This window comes from Crassostrea angulata, chromosome 6, assembly GCF_025612915.1.
Source record: "Crassostrea angulata isolate pt1a10 chromosome 6, ASM2561291v2, whole genome shotgun sequence".
Taxonomy (NCBI): domain Eukaryota; kingdom Metazoa; phylum Mollusca; class Bivalvia; order Ostreida; family Ostreidae; genus Magallana; species Magallana angulata.
The window spans coordinates 3,376,928-3,393,326 of record NC_069116.1 but is presented as its reverse complement, the minus strand read 5'-3'; the positions used below and the strand labels follow the sequence as shown (position 1 = coordinate 3,393,326).

Genomic DNA, 16,399 nt, shown 5'->3' with positions numbered 1-16,399 from the left:
AAAATCCAAGATTTGCACTTTTTATTCAAATTAGATGAAGAAAACAGACTTTTGAATTTCTTTTTAGTAACGATGGAAACGCTCTAAAAATATGCGTTTCTCCATGAATTTTTTTCTTTCTTTTGAAAAATGACAACTATTTTAAATAATATATTCTACCCTGGAAACCCCAAGTTCTGCACATTACTCCCAATATGTTCTCAAATAAACATTAAAATGCCATTTTTACATCTTTACCCTCGGTTACCATGGCCACATAGCAACAAACAAATGGTGTTAGGATTTTTTACTCACCAAAGTCTATCAAATTGTCAAGTATGAAGAAAATCCGTGACTATGCGTGGCCACCGAATTTTGATTCTAACATAGAAATGAACTTAAAAACGTACTTTGTTTAAATCACAAATAAGAAGTATATGATGAACATACAATAAAATGGGGTGGGGTGATGATTCCTGCCGAAAATGAAGGTGGCGACATGCAAAAAAAAACTACATAACCCGCGCTATCGGGTTATAAAAAAAAATTCTGAAATGATCGCTACCTTCATAACCCGCATGAATAATTAATCAAAGCATTTTCTTGTTAATATTTACATCTTTACTTTTAACTAATTGATAAATTTATTATAAAAATAAGCAAAAATCACTAAATTACTGTTAATGTACACCAGTACGTTAGCTAAATGAAACAGTCAAATTGTCGCCCATCTAATTTCTAGTCTGACAGTATCATGATTATTTCGTGCAGTCCGTGATTTTTCTTAGGTCGCTGTAACTTTTTACCAATCGATAAACGTGGCATGTCCTGTCAGTTTCCTATCAGTTTCAGCCACTGATAAACAAGGCTAGTAGATTTCAGTCTTGCTGTTTCTATAGAACTATGAATTAACTATAATTCTCGCAAGAAATAGAGGGAATCATACTCGGTTGATGTTTATATTATTGATTAATTTCCTGGTTTTGTATTCCTTTCCTAAATCCGACAATTTAAGAACGATACTTTTGTTTGTATTATATCAATTTTTTTGAATGGATGTTTTATATGCATGTTTATGATACTTGTTTGTTTTATAGTATACATTCATTCATAACGCTGAAAGTTAATTCTGTATAATCAAATGGTAAAAGTAGGCTTATCATTACATTGCAAAAAAAGAGAAAAAAATACGATGTATTAAAATTAGATATATGATAACTGGAACAAAACAGGAAGCATTGTAACTGAAATTTTATTTTAAGTTGAGCAGTCGTGAATAAAGTATAATTTTCAAAACAATTAGAATGATAAATCAGCAATGGATAGCCGTTCAATGTTGCTTAATCATATTCCCGGGTGCTTGTCTTACCGATCGAGATCCTGGCAATTGTTCGCTACCAAACAGGTAAGCTGTGCCTTAGAATAGTCTTAAAGACAGTAAAATTGGGATAGGATATAAAAATTACAACACATTGTTTACTTATTTTTGCATATGTCGGTCCGTAGCAATTTTTCCCTTCGTTTTAAATGATGAACTATTTTGAAAACATAAAAGAATTAAATATATATTACCAATTTTGTTTCTAAAATCTGACTTAAGAGTGTGTTAACACCATTTATCATTAAGCAAAATGTATATATTTTTTAAAAAGAAATCCTTGTATCTAAATAATAATTTCTTAAACTTTAATTTTCAGTTTTTCCGTTAAATGTTGCCCAGGTTATTTTCAAAATGAAAATAAATGTAAAGGTATGTATGGCCTACTTAGTATGTACTGATTTCTTCATGCATACATTTGACGTAAGCTGCAAAATTTGCTTTTACAAAAATAAGATTTAAAAGTTAGTATACAATGTCATTGTGAACTCCACAAAGGATTAGTAGGAAATAAGAGGCATTCTATAATAGGAAACGTCCGGTTAAACGAGGTATCAGTTGAATTGTTAGCACTGCGTCAGTTTCCCTCATGTTACCGATTATATGATTAGTCAGCAATGTTGCTGACTTATTAAGTTAGGATGAAACTTCAAATGTGCTAGCGAATGAATTCGAATGAGTGATTATATTTATTGTATTTCAAAAGCTTATGCTTTTACTCTTTACCTAAAAATTGATATCCCAATGGCTTAATTTCTTAGCCTTTTAAAACGCAAACATTCTATGGACGTTTTAAAAAAAACTATGTGGTTTTCCAACGCCACTATGAAACAAGAGGCTTAATAATTTGTGTATGCATCTTTTTGTTGGCATGGGCACATTTACGTAGACATTTAGTGACATTCTGTCCAAATAGTTTTATTTTTTCAGAAGAGGTATAATTCCCATTTTTATGACAAATTGAAGTAATCAATTATTAATCGATTACATGTAACAAAGTAATCGATTACAGGACGAACATGAGTATAACAGATAATAGACAGAATTCCACTAAGTATAAGTTTGGTCAAATATTGACCTTGTACCTTTTGCTATCGTAATAATTCTGTTGTTTTTGATTTCTTTGAATTTGATGAAGATAATCGTGGCAATTTGCAAAGACGTTTGAGAGAATCTTTCTTAATTATTTGAATGAATTGTTTTAAAGCATTTAATTTTTCTATTATAATAGATTCTAATTGGGTGTATTTAAATTGTTATCTAAACATAAGGATGGTCATACCCCATAAACTGCATTGTGGATTTCTTAACTTAACAGGACAAACACAATAAGTGACACTAACACATCCTATTGTCTATTCCTATGGCAAAACAAAAAATATAAATCCTCTCTCTCTCTCTCTCTGTCTCTCTCTCTGTCTCTCTCTCTCTTTCCTCCCTCTCTCTCTATCTCTCTCTCTCTCTCCAATGGAATATCATCAGGAACACATTATATTCAATTAATCAAAAAATCTGCATGGTAGTATGAAACAGTGTGACCAACTGAATATTTACTCATTTTCAACAATATTTATATTTATTAAGTGAAAAATCAAAGTGAATGAATATAAAAACTTTAAATCGATGAATTATAATATAAACAACACAAGCGTATTTTTTCATACCAAATGTGCATTACAATATATTAATGTGAACAGTAATAGAAAGTAATAAAAAAATAAGTATAATTACACTGAAAACTTTAGCTGTCGTCGATAAAAGTACGATTACAAGTAACCGATGATCTCTAGTTACAGAATATTTACATTTTCACCTGTCTTTGTCTGTGATAACATTAGGAATTTATTTTGAACCCTCAAAACCATTAACTTTAAAAAACATGAGTGACACAAAATGGGCGTGTCTTATACCATTACCGAAAAACTGTGTTGTCTGCGCCGCGTATCTATACATGGCATGTGTAACATAAAAAAATAATGGTTTTAAAGTTTACAAATTGGAAATAATATAAATATAAGTAAGAGAGAGACTGCCTCAACAAGAAATATTAAGAAAATGTTATACATTTGTGACAATATGGTAAAATTGGTGTTTCGTGCACATTTTAAAAACGTATTCAACAAACTTAAAGAATCTTTAAAAATATGATTATTTGATTACATATTGAGTAAAGAATCAAATTAATAGTGTATATAAGTTTTGTAATTCAGAAACACAAATGGTTCGCGGCAGTTCTTCTGCAACTGTGTAAATGTGTTTCTTGTACAGTACTTGAAGTAACATACATAGCATGCGATAAACACAAGATATATACAATTATTTTATTTGGAAATGACACAGCAATTGCTAATAATATCAAGGCCAAATAATTATATTCCCTGATAACATTAAAGGTTACAAAACATCAACAACACAAAAACAAACATCTTTATTTATCTTCAATCCAGTGATAGAAAAGCAATACTTACATTGGAGTCCTTTAAATTATTTGATTAATCGTGCTTTAAATTTCAATTATTTTGAAATTCAAACTAAAAAATTTTTTTCATCAGGAGAGTTAAAAAGAAAATGAATATGATCAGAGTTTTAATACATTGACACTGCCATATAGGTCATTTTGTGTGTCATTTCAAATGAATCAATTGAAACTATTTGATTAAAAAAATCATCGGGTATACACAATAGATCAAATAAAATACATCAATTGATAAGTTCTAAGAAACATTTAAAATCTGTTAAATCCTTTATCCATTTGCATTATTATTATAATTTCAAAGAAATCTGGTCCCTTTTAAATCTTATCAGGGTATGTAGTACAGTACAAAATATTTGATTGTAGAGTGTGAACCAGGCTACATTGGTGAGAACTGCTCAATGACCTGTCCTCCTGGACACTATGGTCGTCAGTGCAGAGAACAGTGTGACTGCTCCACGGACATGTATTGTGAACCAACTAGAGGGTGTGTGTGTAACACAAACAGTGTTAACTGTACAGATCCAGGTAGGATTCCTACTTACAATACGGATGATAAAGAAACACTATAATATGAATGACAAACCATGTGCGTTTAAACGATTACTTCATGCATCTTTACTTTTGATTATTGTTGACAGAGCATAAATTAACACAGGAAATGACAATATATTCAACATCTATGCAATCTGTTAAACGTGAGTATCATTCACACAACAGCATACATCGACTTATTTTTAGAGGGTATGAACGTAGTGACCATTACAGAAAAAAATTAAAAACAACGAAATTTTAACCCAACAAAATATGTGATTCTACAGTATAACCCGCATTAGCCCACATGAGACGCCAACCAAAAGTTGTCAATATTAATATCAGCTGTTTCATTTTTCCATGACAAGTGAGTGAAAAAAGGTTCAACATGTTACACAAAGGTAACAAAACTACAATTAATATAACTACTGTAGTAGCACATATTTTCGTTGGGTTCAAGTTTCGTTCTTTTTAAACCATACACACTTTTGCTGGCATTTAATTTCGTCATAGTGTAATTCCTTATATATATCAACTCTGTATCTTTATAATACTTCGGTTGAAAATTCGTCATGAATTTAAACAAGTTAAAATACCTATTTGGCATTACTAATACCAATGAACATAATATAAGTGTAACATCAGATAATTTAAAATAATTTCAAACCGTTGCTCTTAGTACGATTCATGTACATGTCTTGTTCATTTCTGCGTCATAAACTCATCATTAAGTAAAAAAAAAGTCCGAAGAAATCAGTTATAAATATCGACAATTCTATCTTTATAAAGAACTCTTCGTCTGAATGTCTAAAATGGTCAAAAATAGTAAGTCCTCATATTAAATATAACTTATTTGTTAATGGCAAATCCTCTTTGAAATGTGAAATTATCATGTACATGACAATTGTGTTTATTTTTTTTTCTTAATCTTAAACAGAGACTTTATTTAACCTGATTGTTTAGTTTTATCATTTAATTGGATCTATTTAATTGCAATCATGAATATTGCAAAAAGATGGTGTTACATTCTATAGTCTAAACTAATTAAAAACACATTTTACTCAGGCTTCGCCTGGGTGGCGTATTTCTTTCTTGACAACTTTTATTTTAAATATTCAAACACTAGCTGCTGCTGACAGTATAAAATCTCGTCTGGTCGTCACTTTATTGATACCTGTCATCGCCTGTCTGGTTTTCGCCACAGTCTGTATCGGGTAAATTAACAATATAATAGACCTTTTTGAAAACATAATACTTAGAAGATTTGAATTGTAATCATCGGTAAATGAATTTTGTTTATAAACGGTACATTTTGTGTCTTTTAAGAATATGGTATTCTCAAATGATGAAGAGAAATAAAGGTAACAATGAACACAATGATATTAATGGCATATACTTTATGAATGGTAAATTAAATAACATGACTTTTTAATATACAAAGATGCAAATAATTGCAAAATATGTCATTTCTTGTCAAACTATCTTCTTTTCAAATGTAGATCTATTTTCCATCCAAAATGTGGCCGACTTTACGGTCAGAAACCATCGTTCAGAAACGGAAGAGCAAAATCCAAACGACGATATTTACAACCATGTAAACCTAAGAGTGAAGCAATCCAGCCACTCTATCTATAACACAGACGATACGGTAGATGCAGGGGACTCGAGTCTCGGATTGACTAGTGCTGTCCTTTTACAGCAGTACCAAAGTGTAAAAGGAATTCAGAACAAATGGCGTCTACACGACGAGCAGTTTGGTGAAAGTATTGTGGACGAACCTGACGTAGAAACTGTTGGCAACAAGACAACGGATAGAGAAGCAGATATATATTCAGCACCATGCAAATTCATGACAAAGAAACCAATACATCGCTGTTCAGAACAAAGACAACAAGAAAAAAGCAATGAAACTTTGACATTCGAATACCCAAACTCGATTATTGATACAATTGTTCACGATACAGAATCACGAACAAGACAGTTTGGTGAAAGTACTGTGGACGAACCTGAAGTAGAAACTGTTGACAACAAGACAACAGATCGACAGACAGATATATATTCCACACCATGCAAACGCATGACAAAGAAACCAATTTATCGCTATTCAGAACAAAGACAACAAGGAAAAAGCAATGAAACTGTGACATTCGAATACCCAAACTCGATTATTGATACAATTGTTCACGAGCCAGAATCACGAACAAGACAGTTTGGTGAAAGTATTGTGGACGAACCTGACGTAAAAACTGTTGACAACAAGACAACAGAACGACAGACAGATATTTATTCCACGCCATGCAAACGCATGACAAAGAAAAAGCAATGAAACTGTGACATTTGTATACGCAAACCCGATTATTGATACAATTGTTCACGAGCCCGAATCACGAACAAAACTCAGTTCCCCTTAAAAGTGGACACAATATGAAGAAATATATACAAACGGTGACGATTTTGCTTTTACTAACAATTCTATAAGACTAAATAGTCCAATGGAAAGCGACGAGTCTGAAGAATACTTTGATGTCAGTTATGAAGGACAGCTGCCGGTGTGATTACACAAAAATGACAAGGGTATGCTTGTTTGTCAAAACCTGGTCCCTAAAAGGTTAGAACAACTGTGCTGCAATAAGGTTTTTCTGTATATCAATACTCTTAAAACTGGGAAGAATTGCAGCTGATTAGATATGTTTTAATTTATATATTAGATAAGTTTTACTAAATAAAATGCATTTTTTTATTTCAGATTTGTTTAATAAAAGTCAAAACACATTAACGAGATTTTATTTTTATTTTGTTCTATTTTATTTCTGTAAGATATGATACTTATTTGCATATTTGCATGATGCTGTGCGAAAATAATCGAAAATATGCAACATTTACAATATATGTTGACTTGTACAGATGAGAAAAGAATTCATAATGTTAAGTGAAACAGTGAGTTTAAACCAAAGCACTCTATAAATGACAAATAAAATGAATGATGAAGTCGAGTAAAATTTCATATCTGTAGATTAAACACATACTAGTAAGTGGCACTTGTAACGATATCCTCTCCCAAATTGCTTCTCGGTATTAGAGCCGAAACAGTTAAACTGCAAAGCTATGAAATATTTGGAAAACTAACCGCACCTTATAATAATCAACATAATTCAGCATTATATTATGTGTTTAGGATAATATAAACAGATGATATAATAAGAAACGTTGTCTTTTGATGATTGTGTCTAGCAAGCACTGTCCCTTAAGTCGCCTGTTCCTGTCTAAACACTGTTAAAAACTTAATCTTGTTTATAATATGTTCTAGTGTTTTAATTCTTCATTCATATTGATTATAATTACTCTACTGTCGTTTAGAACGAGAAGGGTATAAGCAAAGATGCATTCTATTTAACGGTAGTTCATTCAAATTGAATGCTTATAGAAGTTTGCCTGTCCAGTTCCCTCATTATGTCTATTCTAATTTATACCCTTTGTCTTTTTAACATCACTTGCATTATGTCGATGTACATGCTTATGGTACAATTTAGTAAATATATGAGGGATCAAAATTGGACAATGGACAAAGAGAAACCTAGAGAGGTCTGTTTTTCTTAAAAGGTTGATGGTCAAGAAATTAACCATCAAATCTTCCGGAACTTTATGGTCAGGCGACACGTTCCTCAATTTTATATAACATTTACATGGAATTTGTTAATGGTTTACTACTACTCCGACAAGCTTTCTTGCAAAAAATTAGTATAACTTACCAGAAATTTCTGCAAAATATTAGAGAATGCAATTTCCTATATAATCTTCTTGAAAATACACATGAATTGCTGATTCAAAATTAAATAAATAATACAGCACAGGGAAATTAACTATATTGGGCCGGGCTTTGAACTCACAACCTCTAGAGCCTACGCTCATGGCAGAGAGCGGCCACGGCTCTAACCACTCGACCATCTAGGCATATAACCATGCACAAGTAAATTTATATCATTATGAAAAATCATTATAAAAATAATAATTCTTATTTGAACTCTTTATTACGAGGAGATACCAAAAAGATGCTAGAAGAACGTGTCCTCTGACCTTAATATTTGAACTGTTATGCTAAATATTATGATGTGTAAGAAAAAAAACCAAATAATTAACCTTTTAAATTTGGGTATTTTCCTTCATTCTGATACAGACTTCTTCATAGAAAAAAGATCAATACAGTCTAAAAATGGCCAGGACCATCAGTCCGCTGAAGATTTTTGAAGAAAAACTTTGAACCTTTGAAAGAGTGGTTGAAAATTGTTGGAAAATCGAAATCTTTTTCGTCTATTCAAATTTTTTCAGTTAATGAATTGGTACTATATGAATTATCAGCTTAAATTTACGGGTTTTTTTATCTATACTGCTAAATTAAAATAATAGACTCGAATTTTTGGGCTTTAATACCGATAAATCGGAAGAGTACTGCCTTTTGTTTCATATACATGTATTTTAAACATCATTGGTACTTGAAGATTACCAATTTGGTTTTTTTATTTTTTTCTAAATTAAGCTTCTCTAATTAATAATCAGTGAAAATTCCTCAAAAAGTCCCAGATATCATCTGAATTTTTTGGATTTTACAATCTAGCGCATGCGCATAACATTCACGCTAACGGGATCTTTAGTTATGTTTCCACAATATCATATTTGCATTAATAAACTCAGAAACGATAATACAATTACGTGTAAATTTTCATTGGAAATTTAATTGCTATATATTCTGTTCATATATATTTATGATTTTTTAATGAGAGAAATTATAAAATAACAAATATACATATCTACTTAGTACTTACTTTTGTCTTCGTGATGGCAAATAAAATATTTGATTTCATGCATAAAATTCACAATATATTTCTTAAGAGAGTGAAGATGTAAAATATAGAATGTTTTATCGTTAAAATGATAAAAATATATATTTATGTCCTACGGACCCGGTTTTACGATAGAATACGTTTCGTGTATTGTCTTTGTAGCAAAGAAAATACGTGTATGCGTTGTTGAAAAAGTGTTGAATTTTTACATTATATGGATTAAATGTTTAGATGAAAGGTATTTACCCCTGAAATTAATTATTTGAAATATTTTCTCAAATACACAAAATAATGACTTAATATTATGTAAAAATTAATTTCAGTCCATTATCTTAAGAATAAAATGTAAATCCTACCCATCAATTACTCAAGGCCAAATAAATTTGGACTAAGTGCGGTTTTATGCAATTTTTGCCCCCCAAAACCAAAGTTTTAGAAAGAGCTTTAAAATAAGGTAAAAGATAGTTAAAATCATATTGGAAATAAAGGTGTAAAAGGTTATCACCACAGTGACGTCATAATGTAGAAATGACGTCATGAATATTGCATTATTTTGATAAATTGATGTTTTGTAGCAAAATATGGGTGTTTTCCGATGGTTTTTCGACTGGGAAACATCGAGCGCAGGCTTGCTCAAGTACCATTTTTTAGTATAATATGTATAACTATCTGAAGAAAAACATATGTTAAAATCGCACTTGAGCAGACCTGCGCTCTATACTTCCGAATGCAAAATATAGAGCAAAAATGAGAATATTTTCATTTGTTTGCAAATTTGCGGGAATAAGGTCATTTAAGTGACGTCATAGATAAACAGCGAGTGAGCAATGATGAATAAAATCAAGATTAAAATTATAGGCATCCTCTTTACAATGATTTGTGAAGATTTCATTTTCATACGATACTATTTAAAAATTGGTTGAAATCGGGGGCAGATATTTGACCATACCGCACATGGTCCTTTAGGATACAACGTATTTCGAATATTTTGAAACATACATTTGGATGGTGTTCATATGATTTTTATGCAATTTAGCCTTATATCAGTTAAAATGCGTACCTTGTGTTCTGTTCATAGTAAAGACCTGAAATTTGGCCAGTGTTTAGGCTTTATTTCAAACAAATTTCAAGGTCATATCAACAGGTCAAAGGTCAAATATGATGATGTCATCTAGGATTTTTATCAATATAAACATACTTAAACCTTAATTAATCTAAAACTAATGGTTAAATTTTCTTTATTTTGATATATTTTAATTACAGGGTCAACACAATCATACTATTAAATTTTATTCAAATTTGAATTATAGATTTTCTTTTTAGATACCGTTAAGTGCTGCAAATTTTCGTCTTAAAAGAGTATTCACAAGCACTAGTTTTACATTATATCGCATGAAAAATTATCTTAAGTTACCAGTTAGAATTTATTTCAGTATCTTTAACTAAGAAAAAGGTCTCCTGTTAAAATAGCAGCACAAATATTTGTACTATCTTGAAACATAATTTTATGGCATAGGAAATTATAACAATTACTATTTAGTTTTACACTCCACTGAAAGGAGGTTCCAATGATAGGTTTGAGGCAATGTGGGCAAAAATTGTGAGGTCGGATTTTTTTCAAATTTTATGTATTAAAAGATTTTATTGCAAAGAAAAAAATACAAAAATTTCAGAAAAATTAAATTATAGGAAGAATTTAGCTTATCTGTTTTGTACTACCTTAAACGTGAAAGGGACACACAAAATTATATTCAATTCACCATTACGTCGTTCAAATTGATGAGATCTTTAAGATTTCCTTCAATATCCTTCATATTTCTATCATATTTCTATCCAAAATAATACATTGTGTCCTTTAAAGCACTTGCATAATGTTGATATACATTCCTTCTGTAAAATTTAAGAAAATACTACAGAGATGAAAAAAGATAAAAGGTTTTTTTTATATATAGCATATATATATATATATATATATATATATATATATATATATATATATATATATATATATATATATATATAAAAAGCACTGAATAGAATCAACAACACTAGGCATCTTTAAAGTGTCGGATCTAATATATAGATACTAAGCCAGTAAACTGAATATAAAAAGCACTAAAAATGGCTAACGACACGAACAATAGAAATTGTCAAATTTTCGGGACAACCAGTCCCTTCTTCAGGACCAAAAAATAAATTTATTTTTTGGTCCTGAAGAAGGGACTGGTTGTCCCGAAAATTTGACAATTTCTATTGTTCGTGTCGTTAGCCATTTTTAGTGCTTTATATATATATATATATATATATATATATATATATATATATATATATATATATATATATATATATATATATATATATAGCAAAATTTTTATCAAATTTGAGTTAATGCGTAAACTCTTTTTTACAAACGTTTATAGCCAAAAGATACACTTTATAAGAACTTATGAGGATGACATAACCCCTTAACTTCTGTAAAACGTCTATAAGACAGATCCAGTGGTGACGTACCAGAAAAACATAATAATCATGTTTTAATAATTATCATAAATAAACTTCTAAAGGATAACTTCTGAATTGGTATATTAAAACTCTTGGACGATATTGACGCATTTTGATAATGCATGCAATGATTAAAGTCTAAATATGCAAGTACTTTCGTTTAATTTTAAATAAACCAAATTTCTCAAAACGCAATGTAACATAGGAAGTACCTAATCATGTGTTTGAACAGTTGTTAACTTGATGCATAACGTTTGGAAAACATCGTGTTTGATTATAATTAGATAACAAAATTCACAGTTTAAAAATGAAGATATATTATTACACAGGAACAACTCGAGGAAAATGAAATTCACAAAATGTAGATCCATGAAAATAAAAATGTAGCAACAAATCGGTATTTTCCTGTCATCTTATTAGTACGTTCCTATCATAATCAACATTTACTAGTATCATGGTAAAACTATTACGGATTTTTTTAATACATTATTTGAACATTTCCATGGTTGTCTGTCAAAATATTGGTGGGTCGAATGTCTGCATGGTTCCTAACAGGTAAGCAATTTTCCTGACTAAATAGAATTTTAATGCAACACTGATTTTAAATTTATTTCGAATTGTTTTGAAATATTATTTGAACACACATGGTAATGTCAATAATCTTGTCATTCATACAAGCGTTTAAACGTTATCTTGTAATGTTTTGTTTTAGCCCTTATGTCAAATGTTGCACTGGGTTTTATCTGAGTCAGGATAAATGTATAGGTAAGTATGATCAGCCATTAATACAATCGGACCAGTGGTCAAACTTTTATAGAATAAAAACAAAATAATCAGATTACCCATATTGCCCATTCTTTATTGATGGTATTTCGATACAAGATCATTTACGTATGTTTTAAGTTAATTAATTAACATGAAATAGATCATTGGTCTAGTATTTTAAAATGAATTACAATACTAAATTCATAAGTCTGCATTGTCCATTGGAGCGTTTTTTATAGTTTGTTTCATTTAAGTAATACCTTGGTAATGATCAGAAACCCAATGAGCCCGTATGTTTTGATGTAAATTGTCACTGTGGTGATTCAAATCAAGTAATAATTTGATTATAGGTTTGCAAGGTTTTTTTCTGATAGCTCTCTTTAAAGCTGCCTAGTAGTGTAGTTTATTTTTATTTTAGTATAAAGAGATATTTATGCATTAGACTTGGACACAATTTTAGGTCATAATTTTTTTTTTTAAATTTATGTATAAAATGGTTTACATGTCATTTTAAATGATTTAAATGTTTACAAAACAAAGAATTATGAACTCTGTATCTTGATATTTGACTTTCAAATTTTGACATAGCGTTATAAACTTCTTTATTTATCAATATAAACATTGAAAATTACGGCGGAATAAGTTATTTGTTCGGACTAATTACGATTTGTTCGGACGAATTAGGATTTGTTCGGAATAATAAGTTATTTGTTTGGACGAATTAGGATTTGTTCGGACGAATTACATATTTGTTCGGATAGATAAGTTATTTGTTCGGACGAATTACGATTTGTTCGGACGAATAAGTTATTTGTTCGGACGAATTACGATTTGTTCGGACGAATTAGATATTTGTTCGGACGAGTTAGGATTTGTTCAGACGAATTAGGATTTGTTCGGACAAATAAGTTATTTGTTTGGACGATTTAGTATTTGTTCGGACGAATTAGGATTTGTTCGGACGAATAAGATATTTGTTCGAAAAAATAAATTATTTGTTCGGACAAATTAGAATTTGTTCGGACGAATTACTTATTTGTTCGGACGAATAAGTTAATTGTTCGGACAAATTAGGATTTGTTCGGACGATTTAGGATTTGTTCGGACGAATTAGGATTTGTTCGGACGAATTAGGATTCGTTCGGACGAATTAGGATTTGTTCGGACGAATAAGGATTTGTTCGGAATAAGTAATTTGTCCGAAAAATATCTAATTCGTCCGAACAAATCCTAATTCGTCCGATCAAATCCTGAATAGTCCGAACAAATAACTTATTTGTCCAAACAAATCCTAATGCGTCCGAACAAAATCCTAATTCGTCCGAACAAATCCTAATTCGTCCGAACAAATCCTAATTCGTCCGAACAAATACTAGTTCATCCAAACAAATCTTAATACGTCCGAACAAATCCTAGTTTGTCCGAACAAATCTTAACACGTTCGAACAAATAACTTATTTGTCTGAACAAATAACTTATTTGTCTGAACAAATAACTTATTTGTCCGAACAAATAATTTATTTGTCCAAACGAATCCTAATTCGTCCGAACAAATCCTAATTCGTCGGAACAAATAACTTATTTGTCCGAACAAATAGCTAATTCGTCCGAACGAATAAGATTAATTTTTTTTTCATCTGGCCCTTCCACGCCGCCGTAGACAATGGAAAAATAAAATTTGAAAATTTTAAGTCAAATCGTGTCCATTTCCCTTTAAAGCGCCTTTACATGTTTTTTTTATGTTTTATAATACTCTACATTTGAAACTAATGGAGTGTTATAACTATGAATGTAGAGTGTGAACCAGGCACCACAGGTGTGAACTGCTCCATACCCTGTGCACCTGGATATTTTGGACGCCAGTGTAATAGACGATGTCACTGCCCACCGGGCAAGTTCTGTGACCCAACGAAAGGGTGTCTGTGTAACTCAACAAGTATTAAATGTACAGATCCAGGTAAAGTTTTCCAACACAAACAATGAACAATTATAGTTTTGTCTTGTTTGGTTATTGATTTTTTTTTCTTTTTGGGTTTTATTTATTTTTTGTATGAATCATTGGTAGAAACGTCTATCAACATACGCAGTGAATGTTTCATCAAGTATTCAACTTATAGTAATTTTTGCATTGACAGAACCGACAGTGACTGAAACAGTGACCAAGGCAACAGTTCATCAGTCCAATTACTGTGAGCAAAACTAGTCTAGGTTTTAATAAATACTTTTTGTCAAGATCTACTGAAGATGATTACGTGAATTACACAATCAAACGCAACAAACAATAAGATCATGCATTTTATTATTTAAAACATTTGCTTTCCTTGTTGATTTTTGTTATAAGATTGACTGTTTACAGTTTGTTTTTGTAATTTTCATCTGAGAGTTTAAATATAAAGTTTAAATTTGAATATTAGACTCCATACAATGTATCGGTAGAAGTTACTACAAACACTAAATTTCTTTTAGATATGGTCCTTCTTTTCTCGATATCAGTCATCACCCTTCTGTTCATGACCATGCTTTCTGTCAGGTATCGTAACTTTAAAATTTAAGCCATTGTGAAATGTTGAATCAAAAAATTGATATCCATAACTCTAATTTCATTGTACTTTGATGTATGCTTTAAGGTTACGATGTGCAACAGTTTTGAGATGTAAAGGTAAACATATAATTGTTAATCAGGTTTGAATTTTAGTTCTAAAGAAGTATAAATCACTCTAATTTCTCATTACCAAATAAGTTCAATAAAGTTTTCTCTGTTAAAAATATACTCCACAGGCATTGCGACAGAATCTAACGTCGGAGCCCAGCGTCCGCCATCAGTACATGACCTGAGCGTAGTGACATCATCTGATGTTTACAACCACTTAAACCTCAGGGTTAATTATCAAAACTTATCTCATTATTACACAGATAGCATAGCTACTGGTGTAGAGCCGTCTCCTTGTCCCGGACTCTCATCAAAACACTCTTCACAGAACGATCAAGAACGTATCCATTTCAACTGGCACTCATTGAGAATAAATCGTCAGAGAAACGTCAAAAAGTTTGATAAAAATCCTGTTAACGGGGCGAACATGGGATCAATTAATAAACAAACGATAGATCTCTATTCATCATCAAGACCATATGATACAAAAGAACATTCACATGGCAAGTCAGAACAGAGAAAAGGCGACAAAACCATTAAACTAAAACAACCACAACCATCACTTGAAACAGTCGTTTTGAAACCCAAATCACCATCATCATTATCATCACCATCCAAAAACCGGACACAGAATGAAGAGCTATGTGAACGATAATGATTTGCCATCTACTCGGAACAATTTAAGACCAGACAGCCATTTGGACGGAGACGGATCTGACGAATACTTTGACGTCAGTCACGACGGACAGTTGCCAGGATCCTCCTATGTCCGTTCTTTATCTGGTTCCTCCAAAATTGGTCCTGATATGTCAGATTACATTAACTGTGGTACACTCACCTTGTAACCTGGAATCACTTTATAACTTTGATTTAAAGGTGGCTATGTTGAAACAATTAGGCTGATATTTGATGTGGTTGTTATATTTTACAGCATCAAAATGTGTAAACTTTATAAATTGTTCATAGTTTGTAATGAAGACTTTTCGTAGACATTCTTTTCGATATAAAATTGGATGCTCAAGAAAACATCAATAACATGTCTACATCTAGTTTGATAAAAAATTTCGAAGATATTTTTAAAGATTGATGAATATTTCATATAGTTTATACTCAGAACACACGTTCTATTTCTGTATACTATTTTAGATTTGTATGAAAGCAAAGGTGTAGACGAATATAATTGTATTTGATGATGTAATTGTTCGTTACATAATGACGATTATGTCAAATTCGTACAAAAGCTATGAAGCATAACCTCAAACTTTGGAGATCGCATATTT

The 16,399-nt window shown here is 30.9% G+C and overlaps 2 protein-coding genes across 2 annotated transcripts; both read left to right on the top strand.

Annotated features, from left to right (window-relative positions):
- The first annotated feature begins 1,251 nt into the window (after positions 1–1,251).
- Positions 1,252–6,902, top strand: LOC128190602 (uncharacterized). The gene is made up of 7 exons (XM_052862720.1): positions 1,252–1,384; positions 1,677–1,729; positions 4,197–4,358; positions 4,472–4,528; positions 5,491–5,578; positions 5,691–5,725; positions 5,864–6,902. The coding sequence occupies exons 1-7, from the start codon at positions 1,284–1,286 to the stop codon at positions 6,688–6,690; spliced, it is 1,323 nt and encodes a 440-aa protein (XP_052718680.1). The 5' UTR covers positions 1,252–1,283; the 3' UTR covers positions 6,691–6,902.
- Positions 6,903–12,148: 5,246 nt separating this feature from the next.
- On the top strand, positions 12,149–15,157 carry LOC128187715 (N-acetylglucosamine-1-phosphodiester alpha-N-acetylglucosaminidase-like). Its single transcript, XM_052858202.1, has 6 exons — positions 12,149–12,259; positions 12,417–12,469; positions 14,265–14,426; positions 14,605–14,658; positions 14,936–14,999; positions 15,097–15,157. The coding sequence occupies exons 1-6, from the start codon at positions 12,159–12,161 to the stop codon at positions 15,155–15,157; spliced, it is 495 nt and encodes a 164-aa protein (XP_052714162.1). The 5' UTR covers positions 12,149–12,158.
- Positions 15,158–16,399: the final 1,242 nt, after the last annotated feature.

Excerpts from the sequence above, each read along its gene's own strand:
- LOC128190602 (XM_052862720.1), top strand. The coding sequence starts at position 1,284 with ATGATAAATCAGCAATGGATAGCCGTTCAATGTTGCTTAATCATATTC. Across the intron at positions 1,730-4,196 it reads AAATGAAAATAAATGTAAAG|AGTGTGAACCAGGCTACATT; the intron begins GTATGTATGGCC and ends ATTTGATTGTAG. Across the intron at positions 4,359-4,471 it reads TGTTAACTGTACAGATCCAG|AGCATAAATTAACACAGGAA; the intron begins GTAGGATTCCTA and ends TATTGTTGACAG.
- LOC128187715 (XM_052858202.1), top strand. The coding sequence starts at position 12,159 with ATGGTAAAACTATTACGGATTTTTTTAATACATTATTTGAACATTTCC. Across the intron at positions 12,260-12,416 it reads GTCTGCATGGTTCCTAACAG|CCCTTATGTCAAATGTTGCA; the intron begins GTAAGCAATTTT and ends GTTTTGTTTTAG. Across the intron at positions 14,659-14,935 it reads AGTTCATCAGTCCAATTACT|ATATGGTCCTTCTTTTCTCG; the intron begins GTGAGCAAAACT and ends AATTTCTTTTAG.